This window comes from Oculina patagonica, chromosome 7 (genome assembly GCF_052425735.1).
Source record: "Oculina patagonica isolate OP01 chromosome 7, crgOcupat, whole genome shotgun sequence".
Classification (NCBI taxonomy): Eukaryota; Metazoa; Cnidaria; class Anthozoa; order Scleractinia; family Oculinidae; genus Oculina; species Oculina patagonica.
Genome location: NC_135764.1, coordinates 8,742,855 through 8,770,844, shown reverse-complemented (window position 1 = coordinate 8,770,844; position 27,990 = coordinate 8,742,855). Strand labels below are relative to the sequence as shown.

The window sequence follows — 27,990 nt, the reverse complement described above, 5'->3', positions numbered from 1 at the left end:
ATTTTTCTATCGAAGGTATGAGAAAGAAAACCTTTTCTGTCGAAAATGGTATATAATTGTTAAGGGGTTAGACCTCGGGACTATGACTGCCCAAGCAAATTCTTTTTGAGTATCCCGCGGGTATCTGGGTAGGAAGAGAGCAATGCAAATGCCTTATTTTGACCGTTTTTAGCTAATAACTAAAACAAGACCATACAGTTGGCCGTTTTTAATGTACTTATTTGATTGGCGTATAATTATAAGGCTAAAAATTATAAAAAAATATGTATATAAAACTGATAATACTAAATGTTCTCGACTATGTCATCATAATTATATTTAGACAATTAATGAAAATACTATTTACAAACGTTTTAGAGGCACCTTAAATAAATAAAAAGAGTGCCTTTGTAGTCTTTTTTTTTTTTTTTTTTTTATTGCCCGGGGGGGCGGGGGGGGGGCTGTTTGTTTGGTTTTCCCCCCCCCCCCCCCGGGGGGCCCGGCCTCCGGGGGAACCTGCCACACGGAAACCGGGAAAGCCCGGCCTGTATGGGCCACTAGGCTCGAAGCACTTGGCTAAATAATGTTCGGCAGGGACAACGGAATTTTATCTCAATACATATTGCTTCCACGACATGGGGGGAAAAAAAAAAAACCCCCCAAAAAAAAAAAAAAAAAAAAATTTTTTTTTATAAAAATTTTAGACACGGTTTAAAAAAAAGTTAAAAAAGCTCAAATGTTTGTCTAGAAAAAAAGGGAAGTGGGTTAAGGAGAGCTTCTAAACAACTATTGAGCTCGGCGCGACCTTACTTCGCTATATAGTGATGCAGTTTCCAACAATTCTCCTATTCACTGTTCAGCGAATAGCAAGGAAAACAATCTAACTGAATAACATGGATGTTCACTGTTCCTTATAAGCTCTTCTAAGCAAGAACAAGAACGAAATTAAACGAAATCCAACCAGCAATGCCAGAAGACAGTAAATGTCAAACGAGAGGTTGTCCTGAAAGAAACAAAGAGAAAAAAAGTTGCATCGATAAACAATGAATTATCGATTATGTGGGCATGCGAATAATAGGAAGACATAATTGGTGTTGGAGCAGTTTTCGATTGAGTGTCGTAAAACCAAAACCAAAGTAACTACTCTGGCCAATAACAAAGGCCGTAGAGCAACCCATTGTCCAATCAAAACTCGAAGCAATTACACGAAGCGCGGGAAAACTTGAGCGAGCAAGTCACGATTGGTTGAGAAATTGGCGCGAGACTTTTAAGCCAATCACTGAGCGTAGTAATGCAAAACAAAAGTAAACGCAAATTACTTTCGACACTCAAGTGAAAATCGCTCTAACTTAAGAGACAAGATAACCAAAAAAGGGAGATTATACGGCGAAGCAAACAAACAAACAAAACAAACAACAGACAGACAGACAGACAGACAGACAATCAAATAAACAAAACTGATATTCGCTTACTTTATCAAATCCAAGGAATTTGATAGCCTCATTTCCATTCGGTATACAAAACCCTCCCACTCCCCCAAAAGAACTGTTTAATATCGCTGACGTTTGTATACCAGTCGTATTTGCTCCAAGATCACAATCTAAAAATAAAATGGGAAAAATATTTTATTCATTTTATTTCTTCTAAATACACTTAGCCAAAATATAGTTTTCAGTGCGCATCTTACAGCAGAAGAGGTGAAAACGTCTGCGTAGTATGTTTTATCGACACCTATCTACTGGATAGCGACTTATCAGAGGTATAGCGTTATTCCCCCTTTACGTAACTGGGCCCAAGTGTACAGCTGGGAAACTTTTCAAAATGCTTAGGGGGTGAGGGGTGGGAAAGCGGCTACAAGGTTCTCCATTTGCAATAAGTTAAGCCAAAAGACTGCTACCAGGAAACCACGGCCGAAGCGAATAATTAGATATATTCCCACTCCTCCCGCGTGAGGTGCTAGTCCATTACAGGTCCACCCTCCCCCCCCCCCCCACCCCCCACCCAAAACAATTATGACAAGTTTGCCAGCTATACACTTGGGCCCAATTGCTCAAAGGGGGAATAACGCTATCCCTCGGATAAATCGCTATCCAATGGATAGGTGTCGATAAAACATCCTACGCTATCCTGCGGACATTTATTTATCCAGTGGATGGCATTATCCATCATTTGGATTACCGCGGTTTAGGTGGAGTCAGACACTGTGAGAGTAAAGTTCTTTCTCAAGAACACAACACAATGATATCAGTGAATGCTGGAGCCCGCCAGATAGGTGGTCCAGCAATCTAACCGCTGGGCCACCGCGTCTCCCATAGTAAACGAACTACAGAAAAATTGGTCAAAATTATTCTTACTACACATACCTATTGGTCCAAAATCTTTCCATTGATTGATAATAAGAGCCTCAAAGCCATACATGAACCATGAAATGTACTTGAGCCACACAAAATACACGGGCACAGTTACGTTCTATATCCGAGAGAAAGAAATATTAGAATTCAACATTACAAGCCCACTGCGTAAAAGCAGTGTTTTCGTTATTCTAACACATCCATGATAATGATCTATTGGGATCTGAAGGAATTTTTCCACTATGGGAAATTTGTGTGCATGCTGCGGTATAACGAGTATCGCAAGGAGCGGAAACGAGTAAGGAGAATCTGTATGTAAACATTGCGGTTTCAGGGGTTTTACAGTGTTGTAAAACCCCTGACACCGCAATGTCATGCATCACCAAATTCTCCAAACAAGTACATGTACTTTAAGAAAAGGAATTCGTATAAAACCGAGAAATGAGTATTCCTAACTTCAATTGACGACTTAGCTTGTTCCAGGCGTTCGATTAGGTAATAAGCAATGCAAAAAACGAGACTATATAGCAGCTGGAACGGCGATTGAAAAAAATGGCTTTTTTTTTGTCGATTGCCGTTTTTTTTTCTTCCTCTACAACTAATTGAATGCCTGGAACAGGCTTTTGACGACTCAAAGAGTAAGTCCTCATTTCCTTATTTCCAAAATAATTGTGCTGCTTTGTTCTTGCAAGCAAAGTGATCAGGTCTATGTTTCCAGGTTTGCTCAGGTCATGGTTAACATGCACTTCTAGTATTACAAATGACTTACGTATTCTTCAAGAAGAATCCTCCGAAAATCAAGAGAGGTAACATGAGTGGTGGACCAAGAGACGTCGCAGCGGGTATGGTTGGTGCGATTGTTGATATGATATAACGAAACACAAAAAAAAAAAAAAAAACCGCGGAACAGGAACAAGATTATATTAACTGAAATAATGACGACAAGGCAAGACATATCAATAAGACTGTTCGGCATAGGACATCGCTTTGAGTGCAGTTTATTCGCAGTAGTTTTGTTAATGTCCAGTGGTATACAGTGTAGCTGTGAGAGACTTAGACACAAACAATATTGTACTACATGAACTCGCATGTTCACAAAAATTTTTTTAATAACTGTAATACAATTGTATAAAAAAGCTTACCAAACGAGACTGCCACGTTAGTGAGTAGAGCCACAACACCATAACAAACTAGGAAATGCCAAAAATCCTGCCGCAAACCTGTTGAGAAAAAGAGAAAAGTTATCCAATTGTTTTAAACGTGTTTTAGAAGTGAGAATGAGATAATGAGTTAACGATCCTCGACATGCAAAAGCTACTTGGAAAAAAATTCCAATTTTTCCCAGCAGATGTCAAACCTATGACCTTCTGCAAACCGGTCGGATGCTCTACCATTAAGCGACGGAAGACTCATAAAATTGGCCATATAATTATCTGTAATTAAATTAAATTAAATTAGATCAAATTAAAAATATATATTAAATTAAAAAGAGACGCCATCTTTTCTTCCTTTCTTTTGATTTTAAGGTCCAGAAGAAAAACAACTGAACATATCTTTTTGGACCATATGAAAATAAAATCAATGTCACAACGTTGTGGTTAGGGCATGGACAATTTTTCACACTTGTCAATGGTAAATGCTAGTTTTCGTATGAAGCAAGGTGTACTAACCAATCATCCAGTACGAAATAGTGGATAATAGCAATGGAGTGATGATAAAAATGGGCACCTGTAAAAGAATAATGGTTTAAGCCCTAAGTACACTCCCATTAGGTTTGTGACTATATTAATAAGTGATGCACTTGTTAGTACTGTAAGTAACGTGTATTGTATGTAAGTAGTAAGTAGTCTTTTGAAATAATTAATAAATTAATACAATGTAACTTATTGTAGCGTAAGCAATTAATTGTATTGTAACAGTAAGTAATTATCCGGTAAGTGATGTAGGTAATTGTCCCGTAAGCAATGTAAGTAGTTGAACTGTAAGTTGTTTTTTTCCCTGTGTTTTGCAATAATAATAATAATAAAAAAGGTTTGTGACTATATGAGAGATTAACAAAATCGGACGATAAACACAGTAAAATATCCAATCGTTTTTGAGTTCAGTTCTTTATAGTTATAATAACAACAGAGCTCAGTGAGTTTCACCGTGAGCACATATTTCTCATGCAGAAAAATCCCGTTTTCTTGAATCTCCAGGGGAAAAAAAAAAGAAATGTTTCAAGAAGTTGGGAGGTTCGCGTAATCGGGGGTACTGAGAATTGCAGAGAAGTACTATCCAAGGGAAACGAGAATTAGTTTGAGAAATTGGGAGTTTCAAGAAACCGAGGGTATGAGAATCATGATTCTACTGTATTTACATTCCGTTCCGGGTGGCGGGGCGGTTCTGTTCGCCCCTCGGGGTTGGCTGGTGGCGGGCGGTGTCTGCTGGTCTCGTCTCTGCGCGTCCCCCCTCGGGCTCCGCCTTGGGCCTTGTCGTTGGTGTGGGGGGCGGCGGTGTCGGGCCTCTGTCTCGTTCTCTTGGTCTCCCGGGTTCTCGGGGTCCCTCGCCCGCCCGGCAATATAAAGCTTGTGAGGCCAAGTTGTAAAAGGGGTGCCGCTTCAGCTAAAAGTGTGGTGAAGAGCAAGCAGGTGGGTTGGCCGTTGGTGGGTGGAATTCTTTTGTGATCCGAAGGCTTATTATGTTCAAATTAAGGGTGTATACACCTTGCCCTGTGGTCATCAAAGGAGATAAGAGAATCTGCCATCTTACCAACAATGACAATTACTAAAAAGGAGACCAAAGATTGATATAGAATGCTATCCACTTATTAATGAGCAAAAAAATGCCGTTTAAAGGAGCTATGTCGCGGTATTTACAATAAGTCATTTTTTCTGATTTCTTTCAAATTAAAGGAAACCTCAAAATAATAGTTTTCTAACATAGAAAGGCACCACGGAGTAATAAGAAACCGAAAATAATCGAGGATGATTTCGACTGATGAAGATTAAGACGGATAACGAATGTATCCTGAAGAAAAATTGCCAACTGTTTCAAGTTGTTTTGTCCGTGACGTAGCTCCTTTAAAGATGAATTCCAGTCCGTACTGCGCAATCTCGGCTGCAATGTTTATGTGAGCCCACACGAAGGGAATGTTTACAAGCAAAACTAAAAATTCCGCGACAAACTTACCTTTTTCTTCATTATTAACGCCAGATATCCTTGCAGAACAAATAATAACGAGTAGAAGAACCTTGACGCTATTTCAAACCGACGTTTTAGCTCATCGGAACTTCTTGAACGAAACGAACTGTAATGGCGGACTAAAAAACGTCATGTATGCTGTCACCGAAGTGTAACGTTTCAACGAATTCAAAACAAAAACGTAAACAAAGCCCGAGTCTGCGCAGTACGGACTGGAAATCATCTTTAATAGTATCTCATACCTCTGATAACGTCTTTGCCAGGTAGTAAACATCTGTTCTGTACATTCCATTTTTGTGTTCCCTTAAGAACACTGGAAGTTCAAATGGAAATACCTATGAAATGACAAGCAAACTTTATCACAAAATTGGTTACATTATCAACCATAATAATCACTAATCATAATAATCTTTAAAATATCTTTCAGGCCGGGCATGAAAAGGCAGTGTCAATTAAAATTTACAAAAACCTATACAATACCAACATTAAGTTTGACATGTTATTATGATTTATAGTTGGAATCAAACATATTAATATACATTGTTCACGAATCTTGAATTTTATTTTATTTTACCCTTTTTTAGATTACATCCAAATCTTGTGCAATAGTCAAAATTAACTTATTTCAAGGCATCCTAATATCCTTGTCAATGAGCAAAAAAAAAAAAAAAAAAAAAAAAAGAACATGCCAAACTTGTACTAGTACTCGTGTAACCCCCACATTATTCCTCCTAAGTTAGGATTAATTCCCTAAAAGTCGTATTGGAACATGCATTTTAAAGCAAATAAGGCCAGGCACTTGATGCAATGTGCAGTATGTCTGAAACTGATCATGCCGACTGTAGCTGCTACAAATTACTTACAAAGATGACTCCTTGCAGGCTGTTGAATGAAGCAGAGGTTACAAGAAAGAAATACACGCCAGCAATATTTTGGATACCATCCTGATCATAAGGTATTTGCAAGTAGATCAATCCCGCAATCAGTGCAGTCATCTGCAAGTAAAAATAAGTTTATTCATTGCAATTAATCGACGGACGGACGAACGAACGGGCAGACGGAATACTGTTAAATTCCAAAAATAAGCCCAGGGGCCCGTTTCTCGAAAGCCCCGAAAACTTAACGGGCCCGTAAAGCCATAGCAAAATCTCAAACTCTTTGATCAAAGAGCTGTTTAATTCCATGAAATTTTTAATATGAACGGAGGTTTCCTTCATTCAAAGTTTCAGGCTTATACAATTCTCTGTTTTCAAAACACAGATAATTTAAAATGGCTTTACGGGCACGTTAAGTTTTCGGAGCTTTCGAGAAACAGGCCCCTGGGCTGTACATTGTGTGTATATATGCTCAATGTCCCTTTCAACCCTATCAGGTGGGCTCCTTTTGGAGTTCTAATTAACAATTAGACTACGAGCCCGAGTTTTCTATGAGCAAATAGTCAACGAGGCGCAGCCGAGTTGACTATCGCTCATGAAAACGAAGGCAGTAGTCTATTGTGACTCTGATTGCAGTCCAAACCTACAATATTGTCACTTTGAGACAAAAATCAAGAAATTCCGCTAAAAACTACTCCGCTTCTCCGAATGAATCAGTGGGAGAACCAATCAGATTCGGATTTCCAATGAACACAGCTGAGTTCTACTAAGGGCTTATATAAGTTGGGGGTGGGGGGTTCAGTTGGAAATTTGCATTTCAAAAATGTTTGGAGTCCTATTTGAAAGGGATAAAGGATCTAAAAGCTTTTAGGTGTACAAAAGAATACCACATGTTAAAACTCTCTTAACATAATAACAAGAGACTCAAAACAAGTAATAAAGTTGCATAATTACAGGTCTGTAAGCATACTCTAACAACATAAAATATAAAAGGAGCTATACAATAGGGTCTTATAATGGGAAAAGCTATGTCTTTTTTCTTGAGCTAAAATTTTGATAAGCCCATAGGCTTAAATTCTGGAGCGCTTTAACTCTGAATGATGTTTGTGTCTGAGACTTCTTTTTTTTTTTGGGGGGGGGGGGGAGGGGGTTTGAGGGGCTCAGACGGGAGTATTTACGATGAAGCTTATTTTCGGGAGTGGGAGAATCAGAATATTAGGTAGCTTGCTTTAAAATGAACTTACAATCGCCTGAAAGATCCTAATTCTGAAGATGAGAACGTCTCGATTGTTTGTGATCCACGTTCGCCACAACACTGCACCAAGCTGTCGACACCAGGAGGCCTTGTACCTACAACACACACATAACATTGAATTACAGTAATTGTAGCCGTTAAATTATAACTAATAAAAATAAGTTTTAATTTGCACAAATTATATATAATGAGTATTAAATGTTAATATTCTGTTACATGAAAATAATGTATGTAATTTATTTGATCTGGCTAGTAATTAAAAACCCCTCTATTTCACGATTATTACACAAAATTAACAAGGACAAGTATAAGTCAGTGTAAATTAGCGCTTACGGTGAACGTTTTCTGAAATGTGTATCGACTGTGAAAGATTCCTAAAATAGTGAAAGAGAAAGTAAACTATTGTCATTAATATGTTAGTAAAGCTTATATACAGTATGTTAGCCAAAAGTTTAGAAGCAAAGCTAGTGCAGTGTTAGTTCAGTGAAACAAGGCAGCAATCGAAGAGCAACTAGGAGGCAGAGATGAAGAAATAATTGGCCCTTTTTTGTGACACTTTATGTGACAAATAGCACTCAAGGGCAGCAGTAATATCAAAAGGCAGTAGGGGACAGTAAAATTTCATTCCAATCAATAAAATTCAAGATTAAAAGACAATCAAATCGTGATTCATTTATAACCAGGTTTGAAGCAGCTGGGAATTGGGGCTTACAAGTGCTTTGGCCTATCAGCCCCAGCATGATCTGCAGGGGTTCTTCCTTTAATGTTGTTCACCACAAAGTGAATCTGATTGATGCTTGCTGTGTCAGCTTGTTTCCTCAAGTCCCTCCAGCCCACCTCATCCCGGTAATTGTGGGCTGTGGTCCGTTTAATGGCATACCACAACCAGTTCCCCCAAGCACTGGGAGACTGCAGGTCCCAGCCCAGAACAATTAAGCTCCCATCACTAGTGAGTATAGCTGTCTTGATTCAAAAAATGTTTTTCTTTGAATTCAATTTTTGCGTAGACAAAACTAAAATAGAACTGCATAAAATTATCAGGATGTATGTACCCTATTTACTCGAATAAGCGCCGCCCCCGAATAAGCGCCGCCCTCGAATAAGCGCCGCATATGGGACAAAAAAGTTAATAAGCGCCGCCCCCGAATAAGCGCCGCAGTCCCAATGCGGCTTATTTGAGAAATTCCGTTTAACTCAAAACGGCACTACAAAGCAACTTTTAAACAAAGTTTAACTTGGACATTTCTTTCCATAAAAAGCGATGTTTTGTGGTTCAAAGTGATTGTTTTACCGCTCTCCCATTTGTTTTCTATCCAACATTCTTACAATATGCAGTTCTGTAAATGTTGTGAAGGCGCAAACTTTGCCAGGACAGCTAGCGCCACTTCTCTCTTCAGCAAGAGACTAATACTGAAACTCAAAAGACGCTATTTTCGATAACTGCAAAATATTAGATTCTTTGTGGCGTCCAAATTTTAAATAAGCGCCGCCCTCAAATAAGCGCCGCCTTCGAATAAGCGCCGCACTGGAGGCGCGAAAAATTTAATAAGCACCGCGGCGCTTATTCGAGTAAATACGGTATACAAAAATGCATAAAATGCCAACTTCAAAGTGGTCATACTGAACATTTGACCTGTTTGCTGAATGGTTGAAGATCTGTTAATTAGTTACATGATTGCTTAATAACAGTTTTATTTGGCAGGTCTCCCAAAATTATTCTTAATAATGCTGGCTTAAAACTTGATTATATACCACAAGGCCTAAAATAAGCCACTGCTAACTGCTTGCAGTTTACAGCCTAAAAATTTTAAATCTTGGAATCAAAGTTCAGTATAAAATTCACCAATTAATTTGTACCTGTCTTGTACATGGCTTTTTGTTCAATCCAGTTTCTTCTTTAGTTGTTGCTTCTTGCTCTCTGTATGCATTGCAAATTTCCTGTCCACCCCAATGTGAACAATAAATAATTATTTTTGGTTAAAAGTGACAGGGAGCAGAGGGGATATGATCCTCTATGTTCCCTTGCCTTTTACTCGACCTGGTTTTTGCCATTTCCTAAGGAGTTTCCACCTCTAAAGTTGTGCTTTTTCAATAATTGCAAATTATTGTCAGGGCTGCAAATAATTTTTCCCTTGAAAGGACATGCATCCAACTTAGTTAACATTTTGATCGATCGGACAAAACAAAAGTGAGGTCGGACATCATATGAACTTGCCAATTATCTAATGCGTTTTCAATGCAGAACATTGGTGTTTGCACTGGAAAGCAAAAAGAAAGGTTGTCTGGACATTCTGTCGGACCACATTTGGAATTTCATTGGACATTGGCAGATTGTGGTCGGCCAGTGTCCGATGTCTGACTCTTATTTGCAGCCTCGACTATGCTATAGAAATGCTGGAATTTTTTTTTCACTTCAATCCACCCTCGGAATTTTGCTTTGCCCCAGTCTCTCCTCCAACCTCCTATAATACCCATTCTGTGCCTTTTCTTCCAGGCTCTCCCGCCCCCTTATCACCCTCCACTTAAAATGACAACTTCGCATAATCAGAGGTTACCCATCACCCCTCTCCAGCATCATGTAAGGTTGTCCTACACTTTGCGCTGCAGACCATTTATACTCCAGGGCTGGGTTGTTCAAAGCACAATAAAGCTAATTTGGGATTAGAGTGAATTTTGATTTTAGCTTTTAAACTTTTCAGTGAGATTTTCTGTTTATATTTTCTGCCGTTCAGTTTTCCCGCCGACTAATCTCAAACTCCACAAACACAAGCAATAAAAACACTGTCATATAACAGAAATTGAACCCTCGATTTACTTTTAAACATGGGTTAGTGCTAATCAGCTTTCAAACATTACCCAGCCCTGATGGACAGGGAGGGCGAGATAGCAAAGTGTCTTGCCCAAGAACACAACTTAATGAACCTAGCCAAATCTGTACTCCAACAGGCCGGGAACTAGGTCACCACGCCCACCACTGGGTACACAGCGGTAGAAAAGTGTGTTTAATAATGATGACCAGAAGACCCAGTGTCAGACCACATACAGTACCTTCACTCTATCCTTGCATTGTTCCTCATCTCTAGGTACAATGGCCAAAGTATGAACAAAATAATCTGCAGGGTTAAAGTTCACAGGACAGGGATACCCAAGGCTGCAAGACAAAAATTTTATTTACAAAATAAAAACAGTACATGTATATCTTTTATGAATTCCATTTAAAATTACCGGGGTATTAACCGTTTCTCTTAACCAGTGTGAGCTTACAAAAAAAGAAAAAAAATTGTACAATTATAAACAATTATCAGTGTGCAATACCCAGTTCCCTCTATGGCGCGCACCTGCAGGAAATCACGGTAGTTGTATTCATCAAACCATGCACAAGGCTCAGCAACAATGCACATTGCTAAGTCTCGCGCAAGGTTTGATGAATACAAGTACCATGATCCCCTGCAGGCGCGCGCTATAGAGGGAATCAGGTATTAAGCTCAAAAGTGGTTTGATTACAGTTTACCAACAGTTTGCGCTTGCGGGAACTTAAATTTTTGGTGTGGCGTGTGCATGTTTTTAATATTTAATATTAAAAATTAATTGATAACAATTTGAAAGCAACATGATTACACAATATTATCAACTAAGAAAGATCTCTCATTTAGAAGTGTAACAGTACCTTGTGAAGTATGTTATTGCATCAGCTGCTGAGCCCATGTATGCTGTCCTTCCTTCAGCTAACAGTAAAATACTGAAAAATACATTATTTTACAGTAAAGATACAGTGAAGAAGTTAAGCTCTCATTACCATTTATGCCCCAATATCCACATAGAAATTCTCCAGACTGGTCTCCATACATTTCTTTGGTATCAGTTAGGAGAATTTGTTAGAATATGAAAGCATTTTTCTCGTTGGTGACAATTTAGTTACTTCTCATAAGTTTTTCTATTGATTAAGTATTGGAAAGTGTGAGGAGAAATTTGATGTTGATCACTCTTGGGACTAAGCGCGGGGGGGGGGGGGGGGCATACTGCCGGGGCTCATCCCAGTTTCGAACAAGAGGCTAAGAATTTTTCCTCCCCCCCCCTGAATGGGATGCTAATCCATTGCAGGGTACCCCCCAGCATTATTTTGCCGGTACCTATTTATACACCTGGCCCCGGTTGTTCGAAAGCTGGATAACGCTATCCACCGGATAAATTGCTATCTGGTGGATAGCGTAGTATGTGTTGCTAACAGTTCTCCACTGGATAGCGATTTATCCGGTGGATAGCGCTATCCAGCTTTCAAACAACCGGTGCCTGGGTGGAGAGAGGCACTATGAGAGTAAAGTGTCTTGCCCAAGAACACAATTCAGTGACCCGACCAGAACGTTCGCTCCGGAGTCCGGCACGCTAACTGTTAGGCCACTGCACCTCCTTTGGGACTAAGAGGGTTACCGTTTAAGAGGAAATCCGCCAGGACTTCGAGTAGTTATTGGACAAAATTATGTACCAAAACTATTTACACCTGATTGCAAGCTTTTGTGTTACTGCTTCAAATATCTTATCGAAAGAAATCTTTTCTAACAACACCACACATTGAAAACACATTTTGAAGTTCCGCTGAATTCCACTGAATCGCTTAAAAGATGTAAGCTTTTGCCCATAGCTTGTGAACTTGAAATATCATTTTCTCAGACTCTGATAAGAAATTGTTGTACCAGAATTATTTCCACCTTATTGCAAACTTTTTTGTTACTGCTTCAAATATCTTATCAAAAGAAATGTTTTCTAACAACACCACACATCGAAAACACATTTTGAAGTTCCGCTGAATTCCACTGAATCGCTTAAGACGAATTTACAAAATGGCTACACGTGAGATTTTGCCTATACCTTGTGAACTTTGAAATTCATTTTCTCAGACTCTGATAAGAAATTGTTGTTGGTGTTATCACGGATAATTACTTACATCTTTACCTTTTATTAAGGGTAGGAAATAACGCAATAGGGTTTAAATTATTTTGGAAATTGATTTTTGTCCAACTTTAATAAATATTACTCGACTTCCTAGTGGATTCCGTCTTAATGTTCTTTAAATCTAGCTTCATAAGTCTGCAATGCGTGCAGAGAGCTGGAAAATAATCTTCATAGACTCGCAATGCATGCAGATTGCTATCATTATTAAGCTTTAAAGGTCTGCAATGTGTGCAGGGAGCAAGATAATAATTATTTTAATAACTTACAAGATATTGTAATTCAACAAAAATAGAAAATGTGACACATAACCTAAAACCATGATTGGTATCTCATAGGAACAGATTGATTTAACCTGTCCGCGTACAGCAGGCTTGCTTAACAGATACTTGAAAGTAACCAATTCAAGCTTCAAGGATAAATATTAAGCTATTAATACTTAAAAAATAAAGAAATGGACTGAGGTTTTTGGTTTACCTGTCAAACATAGCATACACCTCAGATGAGGGTTGATGTATGGTGCACATGATGGTATGACCGGTACCATTGGCTGCAAGATGCTGAAGTGACGATATTAAACTCTGAGCCATGAATGCATCCAGACCAGATGTTGGTTCATCAGCGAATAGCAATGGAGGATTTGTTAGGACCTAGAAATGTTATTTGTGAAACCCAATAATGCCTTATAATTGTAACCAACGACCAACAAACAGAGCTATCGGTTACTTCAACAGTGACATTGGGTCTCTATTCAGAGAGTACTTAACATAACTTGACAGGTATTTTAATGGAAATATTGCAATACATGAAAGAAGTGACTTTTTAAGGGGGGGGGGGGTAAAATTTCAGGAATGTAGCTAAGAGCCAGCTGCCAGCTAATTTCACTGGCTGAAATTCACTAGAAAACAAGAGACTTCGGATAATTTTGAGGATGTAATGACCAGAAAGCCCGGCTGGGCTTTTCAACGAGCCAGCTTAGTTTTATCTTAGATATACATCCCTGAAATTTGGTTCAGGTGACTGACCTGTTTTTATTTTTTATTTGACAAAGTGGGGAGGAGGCCCGGGGGGTGGGGAAGAAGGGGGGGAGTCTAAGTTGCTTGGCTGTTAATGTATAGATGTCTCTACAGATTTCAGTTTAAAACACTTAAAAATTAAGACCATTTTATTCAGCTATATATAATCGGTGTATACTGTTTACTGACAAATCTCGGCCTCATTTTTCTATTAGGTACTCCTGCTTCCTTTTCTTGACCCCTGTCTACTCCGATTCACTGTCCCCTAAGCAATAGAACAAGAAAGAACAAGAACAAGATATCTTATTTACCTCTGAAGCGAAAGCCAACCGTTTCCTTTCTACACCAGAAATCCCCCGCAGTCTTCCTGGAATACCAATGAATGTATCAGCACACTTGTTCAAACCAAGCTAATAAATGGAAGAAAAAGAAAGGAAAACATGATTGTATTTTAAGCTACTAGTCAGCACTTGATGCAACTTTACGAGGAAATACAATTTAGACAATCTGGCAATAATTCATACCTCAACCATGACCTCCTTTACTCGTTCCCGTCTTCGTTCCTCAGGAGTGTGTTTTTCCATTTGAAGAGCAGCCTAAAAATAAAAATAAATTATACACAAAAAATCAAGGAAAAAAGCCCTTGAAATGTTGATAATTTTCCTGACCCATTTTGGAAACGGGGCATTAGTCAAGACCGAGATCCCTTTTAGGACTAAAACCTTTGAGATTACCCATATATACTGTATTACCGGTAATATACAAATGTATATATGTTGTGCACAGTTAATTTTTTTAAATCTCAGTTAATTTCTTATTTCATAACTAGTACGTTTTTTAAGGGTTATTATTAGGGTTAGGGTTTGGATTGCAGTCAATTATACATTATTTTTAAAAAAAAGGTGGTTCACTCAACGTTTCCTATATGGCAAAATGGATAAGATGGAGGTTGGACAGCAACCTGTAATCAAATTGGCAGGTTAGTAAAAATGCAAGAAATTAGACGATAATACTTAGGGGGGATAATACTGGTTGCAGATGGTAGGTAAGTAAGTATGGTGGAGAGGGGTTCAAGACAGTGGGGGAGGGGAGGTGCCCTAATTTTAATTTTTTTCACTTCTTAACTACATATTATACACGTTATTAACAAATAAGCACGGAAATCAATTAGTTAAAAAAAACTAAGGTTGAAATTAGAAATTAACTGAAATCAAAAATTAACTGCAACATCATTTAAACATATTTTTCCACTCAAACCTTGTTTAGAGCCAGGTTTACCGCTTAATGCAAAAAGGTTGGTTAAATACCTGGAAACTCAGATGTTCTCTGACAGTCAATGTTCCAAAAAACAAGTCTTCTTGTTGAATATATGCTGACAAAGAACTGATATCAATGCCAATGGGACAGCCGTTCACCTCCACTGTTCCTGCTATCTGTACATGTACCTGGGCGATGTTACGATGCGCTAACACATTCATCAGAGTAGATTTACCTGCACCACTGGAAAAGAAAAAAGAATATTTCAGTTTTAAAATGAAACTAATCCTGCCGACTCATAGCAATCAATAAGCTAAAACACAACTTCCCTGAGCATAGTACAAAGTTGTCAACACTCTTTGTTGGCCATTGGTGTTTGCTGAAAGCACTTTAATTTTACTCCATTAGAAGTGGAAAGAACAATGTATATGTTCATGTTTTCTGTAAATTCTTACCACCTCTTTAATAATAGACCATTTTTGTATTCTCGGTATTGGACTGGAAATAGCTTGCAATGGAGGCGAATGCTGGGGAAACATAATTTAATAGAGCTTCATGTCATTTGCATTTGAAAAGATTACCAGCGTTAGCCTCCATTGCAAGCTAGTTCTAGTGCAATACCAAGAATACGAAAATGCTCTATAAGCTTTCAGTGGGTCACACTAAGACATGGTAAATTTTAATACTAGCCCCATGCCAGTTCACACCCAGTAGATTTTAAACCAACTTATATTAACGGTATCAAGATCGACACAATCAGACTTACATGTACATGTATATTCTTTTTTATTGCCATCATTAAAATCCAATCATTTTAACAAAGTTTAATTGATGTGCAATGACTTACTAAATTATGGCAGGAAATCTTAGCAAGCTTGTCAGCTTTTCAAAAAAAGAAACCCATAAAATGTGTATGCTATGTACCATAGAGCAGATAAATTAATATAATTATGTGATTTATATACTATACTACATTACTATAACCCTATAAAATATTTTCACTTGCAATTAAGATCTTGAGCTGTTTAAAAGCCTCAATGTTATCTTTATTTATTACTTATTTACCAAAAAGTAACGTAAATAAAGGGCTTCTGTCTTGGCTGAAAAGTTGCAAAACCAATTCACAATTCTGACTATATTTTCTTCCACATTCAACTTTTTTATGTCTAAGACATTTCACATTAACAATTATTTCTTCTATGCTAATATGCTTCATACTAAGTTTTTTTATATGCTTGTTATTTATGCTATAAAGGTAAATATGATTTATATACAAGGCTACAAAACCTTTAAGAATTATAAAGAACCAAACGTTTTTGATGTGTTAAAGTCATCAGCTGGCTTGGCATTAACACATTTATCGAGGTACTCTACAATCTATAAGCTCTGAGGTTTTGAAACTAATAATTAATAATAAGAAAAAAACTAATAATTATTGTTCATTGTAAATTAAAAGTGTGACAGTGTTCAAAATTGGTGAGCAATTCTAGGTAACTGGGGCACATTCTTTCCTTTACTGGAATCGTCATGGTCCCTTGACCAATATGGCCTAATCCTGATCTGATTTAATTATGTCTATGATGTCAGTTGCATTTGCTAGTTGTTGGAATATAATAAATCATTTTTTTGTGAAATGTACTTCCCAACCCCCTCCTCATTCCCCCCTAACCCCCCCCCCCCCCCCCCCAAAAAAAAAAAAAAAAAACATCTATCACAAAAAAAAAATAAAACAGGTGAGCAATTTAAAAAATTCCATCTTTGGTGAAAAAAAAAAAGCAATTAACGAAAATGCAAATTTTAAACAAACGACAACAATGTCTTAACTGATTACAGTGTATTTAAGCAACCTTTGGAAGGCCAAACTTTTCAATGTACTTCAAATAACTCTCTTCCCATGCAGAACGTTCTCGCAGTCTGATCATACCATTGACTCCAAGCTGACCTCCTGTCATGTTCCACCGTGTGACATCTTCCCATCTGCCTGGTTCATTGCCATTTACATATGTTTTACATTTTTGTACCAAAGCTTTGGCATTGTTATCAAGACGAACTTGAATCTTATACTCACCATTGTCAATCTGATCAGGAGACAGCCCATCATGATCTTCCTCATGTAGCATGGATACATGTACACTTCCTTTTGGTGGTTTCTTGTGGTGAACAAGTTTGATTCCTGTATGGATATTGGTGTTACCTTTTTGAAAATGAATGTGTGCGCAGATTGACAAGTTAGGGTTTGGATCTTTCAGCAGAAACAGGCCCATCGGAGTTCCAGCTTTCTTGTGTTTCTTGAGTTTGTAGTCTAGAACAACAAAGATTCTTGATTTCAAAAATTCTTCTGCTGAGTTAGAATCAAGAACTCTTTCCTTTGCCTCTAAACATCTTCTCGTCCTCATACTCATAGACTTTCCTGGAACAAAACTTAAAGAAACCAGGATCTTGAAACAGTGTCAACTTGAAATTTTGAACTTCCCGTTCCATTGTCACATCCTGAGACTCAGCAGTGGACTGGGGCCTTGTGGTCACTACCATTGGAGATGGGCGGTCAATCGATCTGTACTCTGCTTTCTCTTGTTCTTCCATGTTTTTCCACTGATCTTTCAACTCATTCAACAGCCCAACATTCTCAGGTTCATTTAGGTAGACAAAGCTAGGAGTGAAGTAGCCGCCATATGTGCGCTCATCAGGGCCACAGGCAGCTTGTATGGTTATGCTGTTTTCATCCAAAAGAGTTTGGTCTATCTCTTGCGCTTGCTTTTTAAAGTCTTCCAACTCTTGAGCAATTATTCCTGAATGGCAGCTATCTAGGATGATGACTAGATGCTTATTCTTCTTCTTGGCACCTTCAGCGTTAATCAACTCTGTCTCTGACAGCAGCAATCCAAGGCTTTAACAGGCCATAAAGATCACAAAAACCAACCTCATGCAGACAGAGCTCTCCTCCTTTGACTTTCCTATTTTCCAATTCCTTTACAAACGCCTTTGCAGCATCATTATAATGAGGATCCACCTCAAAATTACTAAGGCAAGGAGTTGAAGAGTAGTCCAGTGTCTTTGCTGTTTCCTTGCCAAGCCCATGACCTGCATAATACCAGAATACCAACTCTGGAAGTTCAGGACTAGCTGTGTTACGCATTGAAGCAAAAGCAGCGTTGAACGCAAAATGGATAGAAGAGCCAAACTCACCGGTTTCAAGCTTATCCGGTGACCTTTTCTTTGAAGGTTGCTTTCCAGATGGTGGGTTCGGATATTTTAAACTGGAATATCCCATTTCAGCCATTTGCATTAGTTCTTTATCCGTGCGGTAAAAATCAGCGTTCAGCAATTCTTCCTTTATTACCCAGCCTTTAACCTGTTCAAAGTCTTCTAGAGTGTATGTCACATCTGACCCTGGAGAGTCGAACGATTCGTCCAGCTTCTCAGGCGACGGGAGCAAGGCACAGCGAGCATGTTTTTCCATTGACCTGATTCGCTCGGTCTGAAATGCTTCTCTCTTTTCTTTACCAGCACTTACCATTGCTTCTAATTCCTTCCCACTTGGTACCGGAGGTTCCGGACCTTGATTTAAGAGGCTTGCTTCTACAAACTGCGTTCCTCGTTTTGACACGGGTTTTGAGTGGTGAAGACCTTGTGCGCCTTGTGCCAGTTGTGGCATGAAATTCGCCATCTTTGAATTTTGCCGAAGAGATGATTTTCACTTCACCCTTCTAACTTTTGATGTCCACTTCAATATCGTAGCTTTATAAGGCATTTTCTTCATAAAAATGAAATGAAAACAAGACTCCAGAACGACGGGCAAGGACGCGTATTAAAAAATCAAAATGGCCGCCTTAAGGGGTAATGGTCACATGTCTTTCCTCCACAATCCCCTCGCGGCTTAAATTAGTGGTTCGTGGGGAGAAGTGTAACACAATCGCCCCAATTATCTAAGAACGACTGTGTGGGAGCCAGCGAATGCACGACATGTAGTACACGTATATACCTCGTTGTAAAAATATATGGCCACAATTTCATGTGCGTAATAACAAGCGATTGCAAACAACGGCACACAAAACAAACACCCGCGAAACAACCAAAAGCAATCAAGCGGATGTACCGCATGTAACGCGCGATTGCAAACTAACGGGACCCAAAATAGAACACCGGCCCGTCACGGCCGTGAAGCAACCAGAAACAACCAAGCGAATGTACTACATGTATATACCTCGTTCTGAAATAATGTGGCCACAATCATTCATGTAAGTGCGTAACTACAGTCTGGTCAGGGTGCAGTATGCAGTCACTCACGGTGAGGGGGGTGGTTGTCCATCTGTTCCGGAATTTGAAGCCTTTTGCATGTCTCAGACTTTCAAATGCTTCCCCTAAAAATCCTACGCTACTTCAAGCTGTCTGAGCTGTCGTGGTCAAATTTTGGAAACCGGAATGTGTGTAAAATACAATTTCCGGAGAAAAAGAAAGATCCAGTGCCAGTCACGTGGCATTGCTTGTCAAACCAAACAGGTGAACGTACTAGTCCTCGTTAAATTACTAGTGCGCGTATTACTGTATTACTAGTCAACGTTATAGTCCACGTTTTACAGTATGCCTCCTATTAACATTATTGAGAGCAAACCATAAACAGGTGCTAACCAGGGCAGCATTCGGTCTAACCGGAACGTTCAGGCTAATCGGAGTGCTACTCTGCAGCCTGCATTGTCGCACAGCGTGTCACAGCCGAGGTGACATGTTGATAGAAGCGATAGCAAGTGAAAGATAAAAACTATGAGCTCTCCACCCGTTTCCTATTTTTCACTTACCGAACGCCTGGAACAGGCTAGGTATAAGAAGCCATTATGAGTGCTCATTACATTTTAGCTCAAGCATAAATAATTCTTTTTGCTTGTAAATGAACCATGTGATAACTGTTATCACAAAACTGCAACTTAAACAAAGTTTGGTTTTAAAATCATCCAGATCTGTTGCATTTGAAAGAAAATAGACCAGTTCCTCAAGCATGCGCCCGTGTAGCTAGCTAATGGACAGCAATCGAACACGCAATCGTTAGTGGTATTTGATTTTTAAAGCCGTTGTTTCTCATATGATCGCCCGATCGTTTCTATGGCATAGATCGTTTGCAAATGCGGAGACGATCGTACGCGATCGAAGCGATTGGAAACGATCTCATATGATCTTCCCTGACGATCGCCTGGCATGAGAGAAGACCAACGAAAAACAATTACTTTAGCCCTAGATCCAACACAATAGCAGCATTCAATGAAAGAGCAAAGTTCGTGGCCTCCTATCTTCTCAGTTATTGCAGTTTTACGGCGAAGAAGGGAAACAGAAGCTAGAAGGATAGAACACGGGCGATCCAAGCGATCGTGATCGCCCCAATTGCAGCAGACCTTTGCGATCGTCTGTGTAATGTTCTCATATAATCGCCCCGATCGCAACAAAACTTTTTGAAGCAACATAGATGATAGAAACGATCTGGGTGATTATATGAGAACCAGGTTTAACCATGCCTGAACAATTAACTACAGTATTAAAATTACTAGTTGTACTTACGTGTTGCATAATGTTGTAATTATTTTACCTTGATCCCATGACAGCCAACAAGGATCCTGCCTCGATTTTCCCATTTACTGTTAAAAAAAAAAACAATAAGATCGTAAGTTCGATTCCTGATTTATTGTTTAGTCATTTGGGATGAAGATATCATTGTGGTTTTCTTTTTACGAGAATTTTTTTCTTCAGAGGCCCGGATGGGAGGCGGGGAGGGAGAGGAGGGGGGGGGGGGTAGGAAGGAGTGGAGGATAGGGAGTGGGAGTGTATTCGAGTCTTTCTTTGTGTACCAGTACAGAAGAACCGGTACAAAAGACCAAAAAAAATTGCTCTACAACTATACAGTGAATTCTAAACAAAGAAGACGAGAGAAGGAAATCACCCGCACACCATGGCCAGGGCCAGACTCGTACCCAGTCGTTACTCTTTTCTCGTTTTGGCTACGTTCGAAGAGGATGATGGGAAGGACGTAGAAAGAGTAACGACTGGCAGAAAACAAATCCAAGATGGCGGCCGATTTTCCCGCTAAAAACAATGCACTTGAAGAAAAGCCATTCCACTGCTGTTTTTTAGCTCGTAATCTTCTTGACGGCATGCTAATTGCTCTGACAGTGTTTCCTGTTATTCTCGTGATGGAATCGTCCACTATTATCGGGTTAGTTACAATTCTCATATAACCCAAGACGATATTCTAAACGTAGTCTCCTTCCGAAAAATAACACTCAGAAGAAACCCTTTATACATGTCTGTCATTCTTTCGAATGAGTACGAGTCAAAGGTATTTAAGTTGATCGCTATCGCTGAATGTAATAAGGAGTAAACCTTGTTGAAACCTAGAGCGAAGGACACGAATTCGAGATTCAACACGATTCTACTACAATGCAAATATGCAGCTCAGCAACTCAAGCAGCTAAACTCTATGGCACAACTGTAACACAAGGGCTATTACATCACAAGATTACGAGAAAAGTAATAGGCGGCAGATAATTATTGTTGACTCGTTCTCAGTGTTTGTGAAGTTCAATGTATTCGAAATGTAATTCCACAAGTCTAGCAGTACTGTTGAAATTGTCGTGGAATCTTTTTACGTGAAGTTGGTAAGCTTATGTATAGTTATTAAAAGAGGTACTTCTGTATACTGGTCTCTATGCTTTTGTTTGTATATACATATACTATGAAAACAGGATTTCAACTTGTAAAGATTTCAAGCTATCAGCACACAAATTTCACAATATAAAGGTCATTCATACAAATTCCACAATATAAAGGTCATTCATAGGCTTATTTTATCACAGGCAGACCACCCTATGTGTTCGTAGTTAATTATTGTTGTTGACATGAGACGAACAAAAGAAATTTTGAAATCGATAAGGGCTACTGAAATAAAGCTTTAGAAATAAAATATCTAAACTACATTTCGCTCTAAATATCTCAATAAAGTTTAATGACATGTTTATCGACTCATGTGTCATATTTTTTCGCCTGCGCGGGCCGTTTTAAGCGCTTTTTTAACTGATTTAGCCGGCCGAAGGCCGGTAAGAGAAGAAAGAGGAATTTTAGCTTCATCCCTCCAACATTTTCCGAGAAAATCCATGCTGAAATCATGCAAACGGCTTTCTGACTATGATCGGTGCTCGACATAGCGACCAGGGAAATTCCAAACAGGCCGGCCGTTTCAAATTAACCAATCAGCGCTTACAGCAGCGGAAGTGTCAAAACTCCTGTGCGGGGCAGGGTTGGGTTTTTGCCGCGGGAAGCCAAGCGCTGATTGGTTAATTTGAAACGGCCGGCCTGTTTGGAATTTCCCTGGTCGCTATGTCGAGCACCGATCATAGTCAGAAAGCCGTTTGCATGATTTCAGCATGGATTTTCTCGGAAAATGTTGGAGGGATGAAGCTAAAATTCCTCTTTCTTCTCTTACCGGCCTTCGGCCGGCTAAATCAGTTAAAAAAGCGCTTAAAACGGCCCGCGCAGGCGAAAAAATACGACACATGAGTCGATAAACATGTCATTAAACTTTATTGAGATATTTAGAGCGAAATGTAGTTTAGATATTTTATTTCTAAAGCTTTATTTCAGTAGCCCTTATCGATTTCAAAATTTCTTTTGTTCGTCTCATGTCAACAACAATAATTAACTACGAACACATAGGGTGGTCTGCCTGTGATTTTATATTACCACATAGCAGAACTGTAGGTCTGCTCTACCTATACAATTCTTGTTGGTGCAGATGGCAGCTCACTTGATATGATTATTTATCTAGAAGCTTGGGTTCAATTTCCAAACAAGAACATGGTTTTGTGCACCTTTCTGCTCTTAATAATCATTAGAGCTTATAATTAAACCATATAATTTGTGGAAACATGTGTTCTTGAAATCCATGTTCCATATATTCTAGCCAATCAATTTCATGAAGAGGATGAGTTTATTGTTTAGCAAGTGTCTATTGTGAAGTTCTTTTGGTTTTCCACAATATTTGAAATTATTCTTGTTTTAGCTTCCATTGAAAACATGCATGCTAACAAACATAGCAATTGTCCCTAAACTTTATTAGAGTTATTTTTATTAATTTACAGTGGAACCCCGATATAACGATATGCCAAGGGGGCAGTAAAATTATATCGTTATATCGAGGAATCGTTATATCGGGGTTCCGTCCCATATATTTTACTATTGCCGGGACATAACATATTCATCGTTATATCGGGAATATCGTTATATCGAAGATCGTTATATCGGGGTTCCACTGTACATTAATTAATCAGTTAATTCATTACAAACAATTTCTGTAGAAAAATCAATTTCCCTAATTACCATTTTCATGTATCTTGCAATATTATACATTATCATAGTAATTTTCCTTCCCCATATGAACCCAACTCCACACCAATATTATTATAGTAACTCTTACTTTGTCAACATGTTCTTATTTACTAACATATCAGTAACAATATTATACATGTACTGTAATGTGTGTCACAAAAGCCTTTGGCTTGGGAATTAACAAAAAGGGCACGAGATTTGTCATCCATCTCACTATCCCTGAAATTATCCATGGAGGATTACTTCCAGAAAGCAGGTCGTGATCATATGCCCTGAACATGCATTCTCTTCTATAGGTTTGAGGGCAGATCAAGTATTCTAAACTCCATAAGCAGAACAACAGACTTGTACCAAAAATATCTTAGATAGTGAAATACTGCATGCTGAGCCATTGCTGTAGATCTGTCATACTATGATAGGGACAGTGACACATCACAACCATGTGGCAATTTGTGTGATAATTGCCAGAATCCAAATCTATTGGTAGCTAAGATTATACTGAGCTAAGTGTGCAAGCAAGATGTACTAAAAAAAACTTCCAATGCGATATGGGCTGGGAAAGTACAAGTTAAAATCTGAAGAGCAAGCCATATGATTTTTTCAAGGGAACTTGAGAGATTAGACAGAGAACACATCTGCACCATTTTTAACACTGACCGAAAAAGCATACCAAGTCAGGAATGGAATAGGCACAGTTGTTTATAATAAACAAGAAAGAAAATACTAATATATACCTGGAAAATAAAGAGAAAACAATACACCTGTGAAATGAAAAGCTAAGAAGAAAGTGCTAAAGTTTGCTGATTCTTTGTTTCCTAGTCTATTGTCCACTGTGTAGTAGTAATTAAGACTAACTATTTCTCAGGTATATTGTTTGTACTAAGCCATAACATTAGGTAACTTGACAACAGATATGAGAGTGACATGATTCTCTTATGCAATTTGATTTTATTGTTTAAGCCATACAACACTGGAGATGCTGAGAGCCTCTACTATAATATGTCAATTCAATACTAATTAAAAGTGGTATCACTTTCTGTCATATCAAAAGTATCCAAAAAATTCAAACTTTTGTCGTGATGACTGTCCATATTAAAAGAAAAAGAACAGATTGTGACAAAACTGTAGTAAGTGCATTTCCCTTTGTCTCAATACCACTACCGGTACTATCTAACTAACAGAAATTGCATAGAAAGGTTAACCAACAAAATTTTCTAAGTTTAGACAGAAATTGTTGTGCAGAATTTCCACAGCATTTGGGAGAATGGACTGAACAATAAAAAACTTTCAAAAGGTATCTATATAACATACCAGGATAATTTTCAGCTAATTCTTAGACTTATACTTATACAACTAATAAAACCATATGTCAACCAGGCTTAATGCAGCTTAATGCATTGACAAATCATTTTTGAGATTTTTGAAAATATCCCTTATGCAGAGAAAATTTTGGTTCCAATAATAGCTATGACTAGTCATAAAGAGCACAAAATAATTGTTATGAGACAGTCTTCACTGGTCACAAACAAAATGATGTACAATTACAAGTCAAATTAGTAGGCTTGTACTTGAAGCCTTCGTATTGTGAGCTGTATGTTGTAAGAGAGTTCTTCTACTTGATTCTGAGTGTTCGTCACGTCCGTCATCGTCTGAAAATATCAATATAGGCTGGAATTTACACAATGATCGTACTAAAAACATAACCTATTCCAAAATAAATGTAAAACATTCCCACTTACCCTCTAAATTCAGCTTGTGGAAAGATATATCCAGACTCTCGACGTCAACTGTCAGCTGCATCCGCCATCTTGAATGGCAGACTTAGAAAATGTTGTATTAATTCAACAAATATGAGCTGTATAACGTCCAAACTTGATATTTAGTCTTGAATATACTACTCAAGAAGAAAGAAGTCTAAAAAGTTCCTCAAATCGGCTGTATATTGATGCTTGCAAGAAATGTCGAATTTGTGCAAGAAAATTTTGGTTTTCTGCCAGTCGCTTCGCAAAATAAGTTCGTCCTTCCCTTGATGCCTTACACGCCGCTCAAAAAGCAAGAGAAGCGACTGGGTACGAGTCTGGGCCAGGGCAGAGTCAGGGTATACATGTTCTTACCATCAGACAAAATCTGCTTGAATTTTAGCCCCTCATCCTTTTCCCCACAGCACAATCGCCGGCATAAAGAAGCTCTGGGTTGCGGCACGAAAACATTGATGTTCTTCCACGATAAAGTCACCTTCTCTCTCAAGTCTCCAACACTCGTCACGTTCGCGATCACATTGGTGCTGGGGTCTTCGTACTTTGTGTTAAAAACCAGGCTGTCTCTGCACTCCGCTGTACCTGGAATGACAGAAGGTGAAGAATCGATGCTCTCCAGGGTTTCTCGGTGGTTTGAGAACGCTGGACTTCCCGAGTCTTCAGCCCTGTTTTGGGGTATCCTCGCTACATTTTGGCTCCCTGCAAATATTGCGTTACATGATCACTGGCGCGTCACGTAATATTAAAATGTAAATACCCATTCTCGTCCCCAGAGGCCGCGATCCTTCTGGTCATCCCGGGTGCTGACCAGAAGGATCGCGGCCTCTGGGGACGAGAATGGTAAATACCAGAAATTTAAAAATGTTAATCATTAACTCTGTTAACTTGATTTCTCTCTGCAAAACCGTCCGAAATCCACCTGCTTGTTTTAGCAACAACGAAAACAAAAGGAACCTTAAAACATGCGAACGAAGCTTGAATGAACCTCGACCAATAAATGCGCTATTAACGCAGCTGATAGATTTATGTAAATTTTTTTTCCGAAAACCTAAGAAACCCCTCGAAAATAAAGGCCGCTTCGCAGTTCGGCGAGCGGTTGTTTAGAGATATCGAAAGATCCATCGAAAAAAGGTCATGAATCAATTCTTCAGACTCCTCTATAGAAAGGCTTAAGCTTGTAACATTAAATTGTTTATCGACCTTAATATTTGAAAGCCGGCTTGTCGGAGAATCATTACTAAGCCCTTGTAAATGAATGTAACCATTATTTCCTACCCGCTGAGCTGTTCCTCTCTGACATGGAGAAAACATCGACGACCGACTTCATCTCCACATCAGCCATGTTTTATACGAACTCTGATGAATGGAAAAAATACGTCCGCCGCTCTTTTATATTAAATATTCTTGCGTGCTGAAATCAACATACGTAGACAAGCCACCTTCAATGAGAAAATCGATGTTTTCCTCGATCAGAACTGCCGTTTGGTGGTAAAATATTGCGACTTGGAAAAAAATATATATTCCCGTAGACCCCTGGGCACCAAGCGGGAAAAGAAGCAGAGGACGGCCAAGGGAAACATGGCGGAGAACGGTGGAGAAGGAACGCGCTGAGCTGGGACTAACATCGTGGGCTGCAGCAGCAGCTGTAGCCAAGAATAGGGACAGATGGCGAGCATTGATGTCCAGGCCCTATCCTCCACCAGGGGGCAAGGAACTAAGAAGAAGAAGAAGAAGAAGAAGAAGAAGAAGAAGAAGAAGAAGAAGAAGAAGAAGAAGAAGAAGAAGAAGAAGAAGAAGAAGAAGAAGAAGACCCCCGTAGAAACTGGTCAAGTAAAAAACCTTCAAGTTTTTCTCCTGTTCCAGAATCTATAGCTCGCGCTGAAAACTTTTGAATTGATAAGATCGATTTTCAGACATTCGTCAAATATATGCGTTGTCTTTTGTATAACTGACGTCATTCCATTTTCAAAAGCCTGAAAGTGGTCTGTTTTTGTGTTTACATGTTCTAGACGACATTTGCATAGTCATTTACATTGATCTTCACGCAAAGGCTCAGTCGGGGTTCGACGAAGTTAGGCCACAGGCAGACCAAGGTCATGCTTGGGTGCTTTCACTGTTCATAGTCAGACCACCAGGACCAACAGGGACCGATTGCTGTAAAATGGAACGACATTTTCTGATTATAAACCGGGCCAACCGTGTGGAACGGTCTTTTCCATTTTGCATTTCTTTCCCCAGCTACCCTGCGAGCAGAGTTCCCTTCGATCTTCCGAGAAAAATCAGGAATAGGAACGGACTTGAAAATTTCCTTTATTTATCTTGCCGATTTTTGTCATTTTTCTGGGAAGATTGAAGTGGGCCCCCCTACTGAACTGAAGTAAGGCAACTAACCAGTTTGTCAAAATGGAACGGTAAATCTCGGTCCAACTGGTCCAGAGGTGGAAACTGGCTTTTCCATTTGACTTCCGACCGAAATTTCCGAAGATTTTGAGTCGGGGGAAGGGGGAGGTGGGTGGGAAGGAAAAGCAACTTCCCAAACAATCTTTCAATTGATGATCGCGCGTTGCAAGTTGTGAGAACATCGCTATTCGTTCCCAGACCTCGTTTCTATCCCCCCCCCCAACTTTGTTTTGAAAAGCACCGTACAAATCAGTGTGTATGAGAACGCAAGACGTGAACCGTTTAAAAATTTTATTTGGCCTAAATACGAAAGATTTTAGAATATACATGTCTTACGAAGGGTGTTTTCACTAGCACTGGGCATGGGTGTAAGTACAAGCAAAAGGATTTGGCCCTAGAAAATAAAATTGATTGTTCTTCATGTAACCGTGTTCCTGTATGCATATGTTTTGTTGCTGTTTCTGTACGCATCTCTTGGGGCGGATTGATTGAAGCGATTGCGACGAGTTTTATGTTTTGTATTGTCTGGCCAGTCTGAAAAAGAACATAACTAAATGGAAAACAGAAATGAGTGATTTATCTTATTTGACAAACAACAAGCAA

General features: G+C 39.0%; 2 protein-coding genes and 1 long non-coding RNA gene across 4 annotated transcripts; all 3 read right to left on the bottom strand.

Annotated features, from left to right (window-relative positions):
* Positions 1-813: 813 nt before the first annotated feature.
* Positions 814-26,401, bottom strand: LOC144661634 (protein white-like). Of its 2 annotated transcripts, XM_078522439.1 has the most exons (20): positions 26,263-26,401; positions 25,345-25,686; positions 20,439-20,487; positions 14,914-15,106; positions 14,131-14,202; positions 13,918-14,016; positions 13,068-13,240; positions 11,311-11,382; positions 10,692-10,794; positions 9,501-9,581; positions 7,977-8,017; positions 7,633-7,738; positions 6,377-6,508; positions 5,756-5,848; positions 4,001-4,058; positions 3,473-3,550; positions 3,100-3,205; positions 2,343-2,443; positions 1,452-1,579; positions 814-982 (listed from the first exon to the last, which is right to left on the bottom strand). In XM_078522439.1, the coding sequence occupies exons 1-20, from the start codon at positions 26,327-26,329 to the stop codon at positions 881-883; spliced, it is 2,196 nt and encodes a 731-aa protein (XP_078378565.1). In that variant the 5' UTR covers positions 26,330-26,401; the 3' UTR covers positions 814-880. The 2 variants fall into 2 exon arrangements, with proteins under 2 accessions (XP_078378565.1, XP_078378566.1); XM_078522440.1 differs by lacking the exons at positions 20,439-20,487; positions 25,345-25,686; positions 26,263-26,401 and adding an exon at positions 16,788-16,970.
* LOC144661665 (uncharacterized) lies at positions 17,583-18,655 on the bottom strand. Its single transcript, XM_078522472.1, has one exon. The coding sequence runs from the start codon at positions 18,528-18,530 to the stop codon at positions 17,715-17,717; it is 816 nt and encodes a 271-aa protein (XP_078378598.1). The 5' UTR covers positions 18,531-18,655; the 3' UTR covers positions 17,583-17,714.
* On the bottom strand, positions 24,159-25,252 carry LOC144659790 (uncharacterized). The gene is made up of 2 exons (XR_013571963.1): positions 24,970-25,252; positions 24,159-24,879 (listed from the first exon to the last, which is right to left on the bottom strand). It is a non-coding gene; the product is annotated as an uncharacterized LOC144659790 (long non-coding RNA).
* Positions 26,402-27,990: the final 1,589 nt, after the last annotated feature.

Excerpts from the sequence above, each read along its gene's own strand:
- LOC144661665 (XM_078522472.1), bottom strand. The coding sequence starts at position 18,530 with ATGGCGAATTTCATGCCACAACTGGCACAAGGCGCACAAGGTCTTCAC.
- LOC144661634 (XM_078522439.1), bottom strand. The coding sequence starts at position 26,329 with ATGGCTGATGTGGAGATGAAGTCGGTCGTCGATGTTTTCTCCATGTCA. Across the intron at positions 13,241-13,917 it reads GGTTGGCTTTCGCTTCAGAG|GTCCTAACAAATCCTCCATT; the intron begins GTAAATAAGATA and ends TAACATTTCTAG. Across the intron at positions 7,739-7,976 it reads CATTTCAGAAAACGTTCACC|GTACAAGGCCTCCTGGTGTC; the intron begins GTAAGCGCTAAT and ends TGTGTGTTGTAG.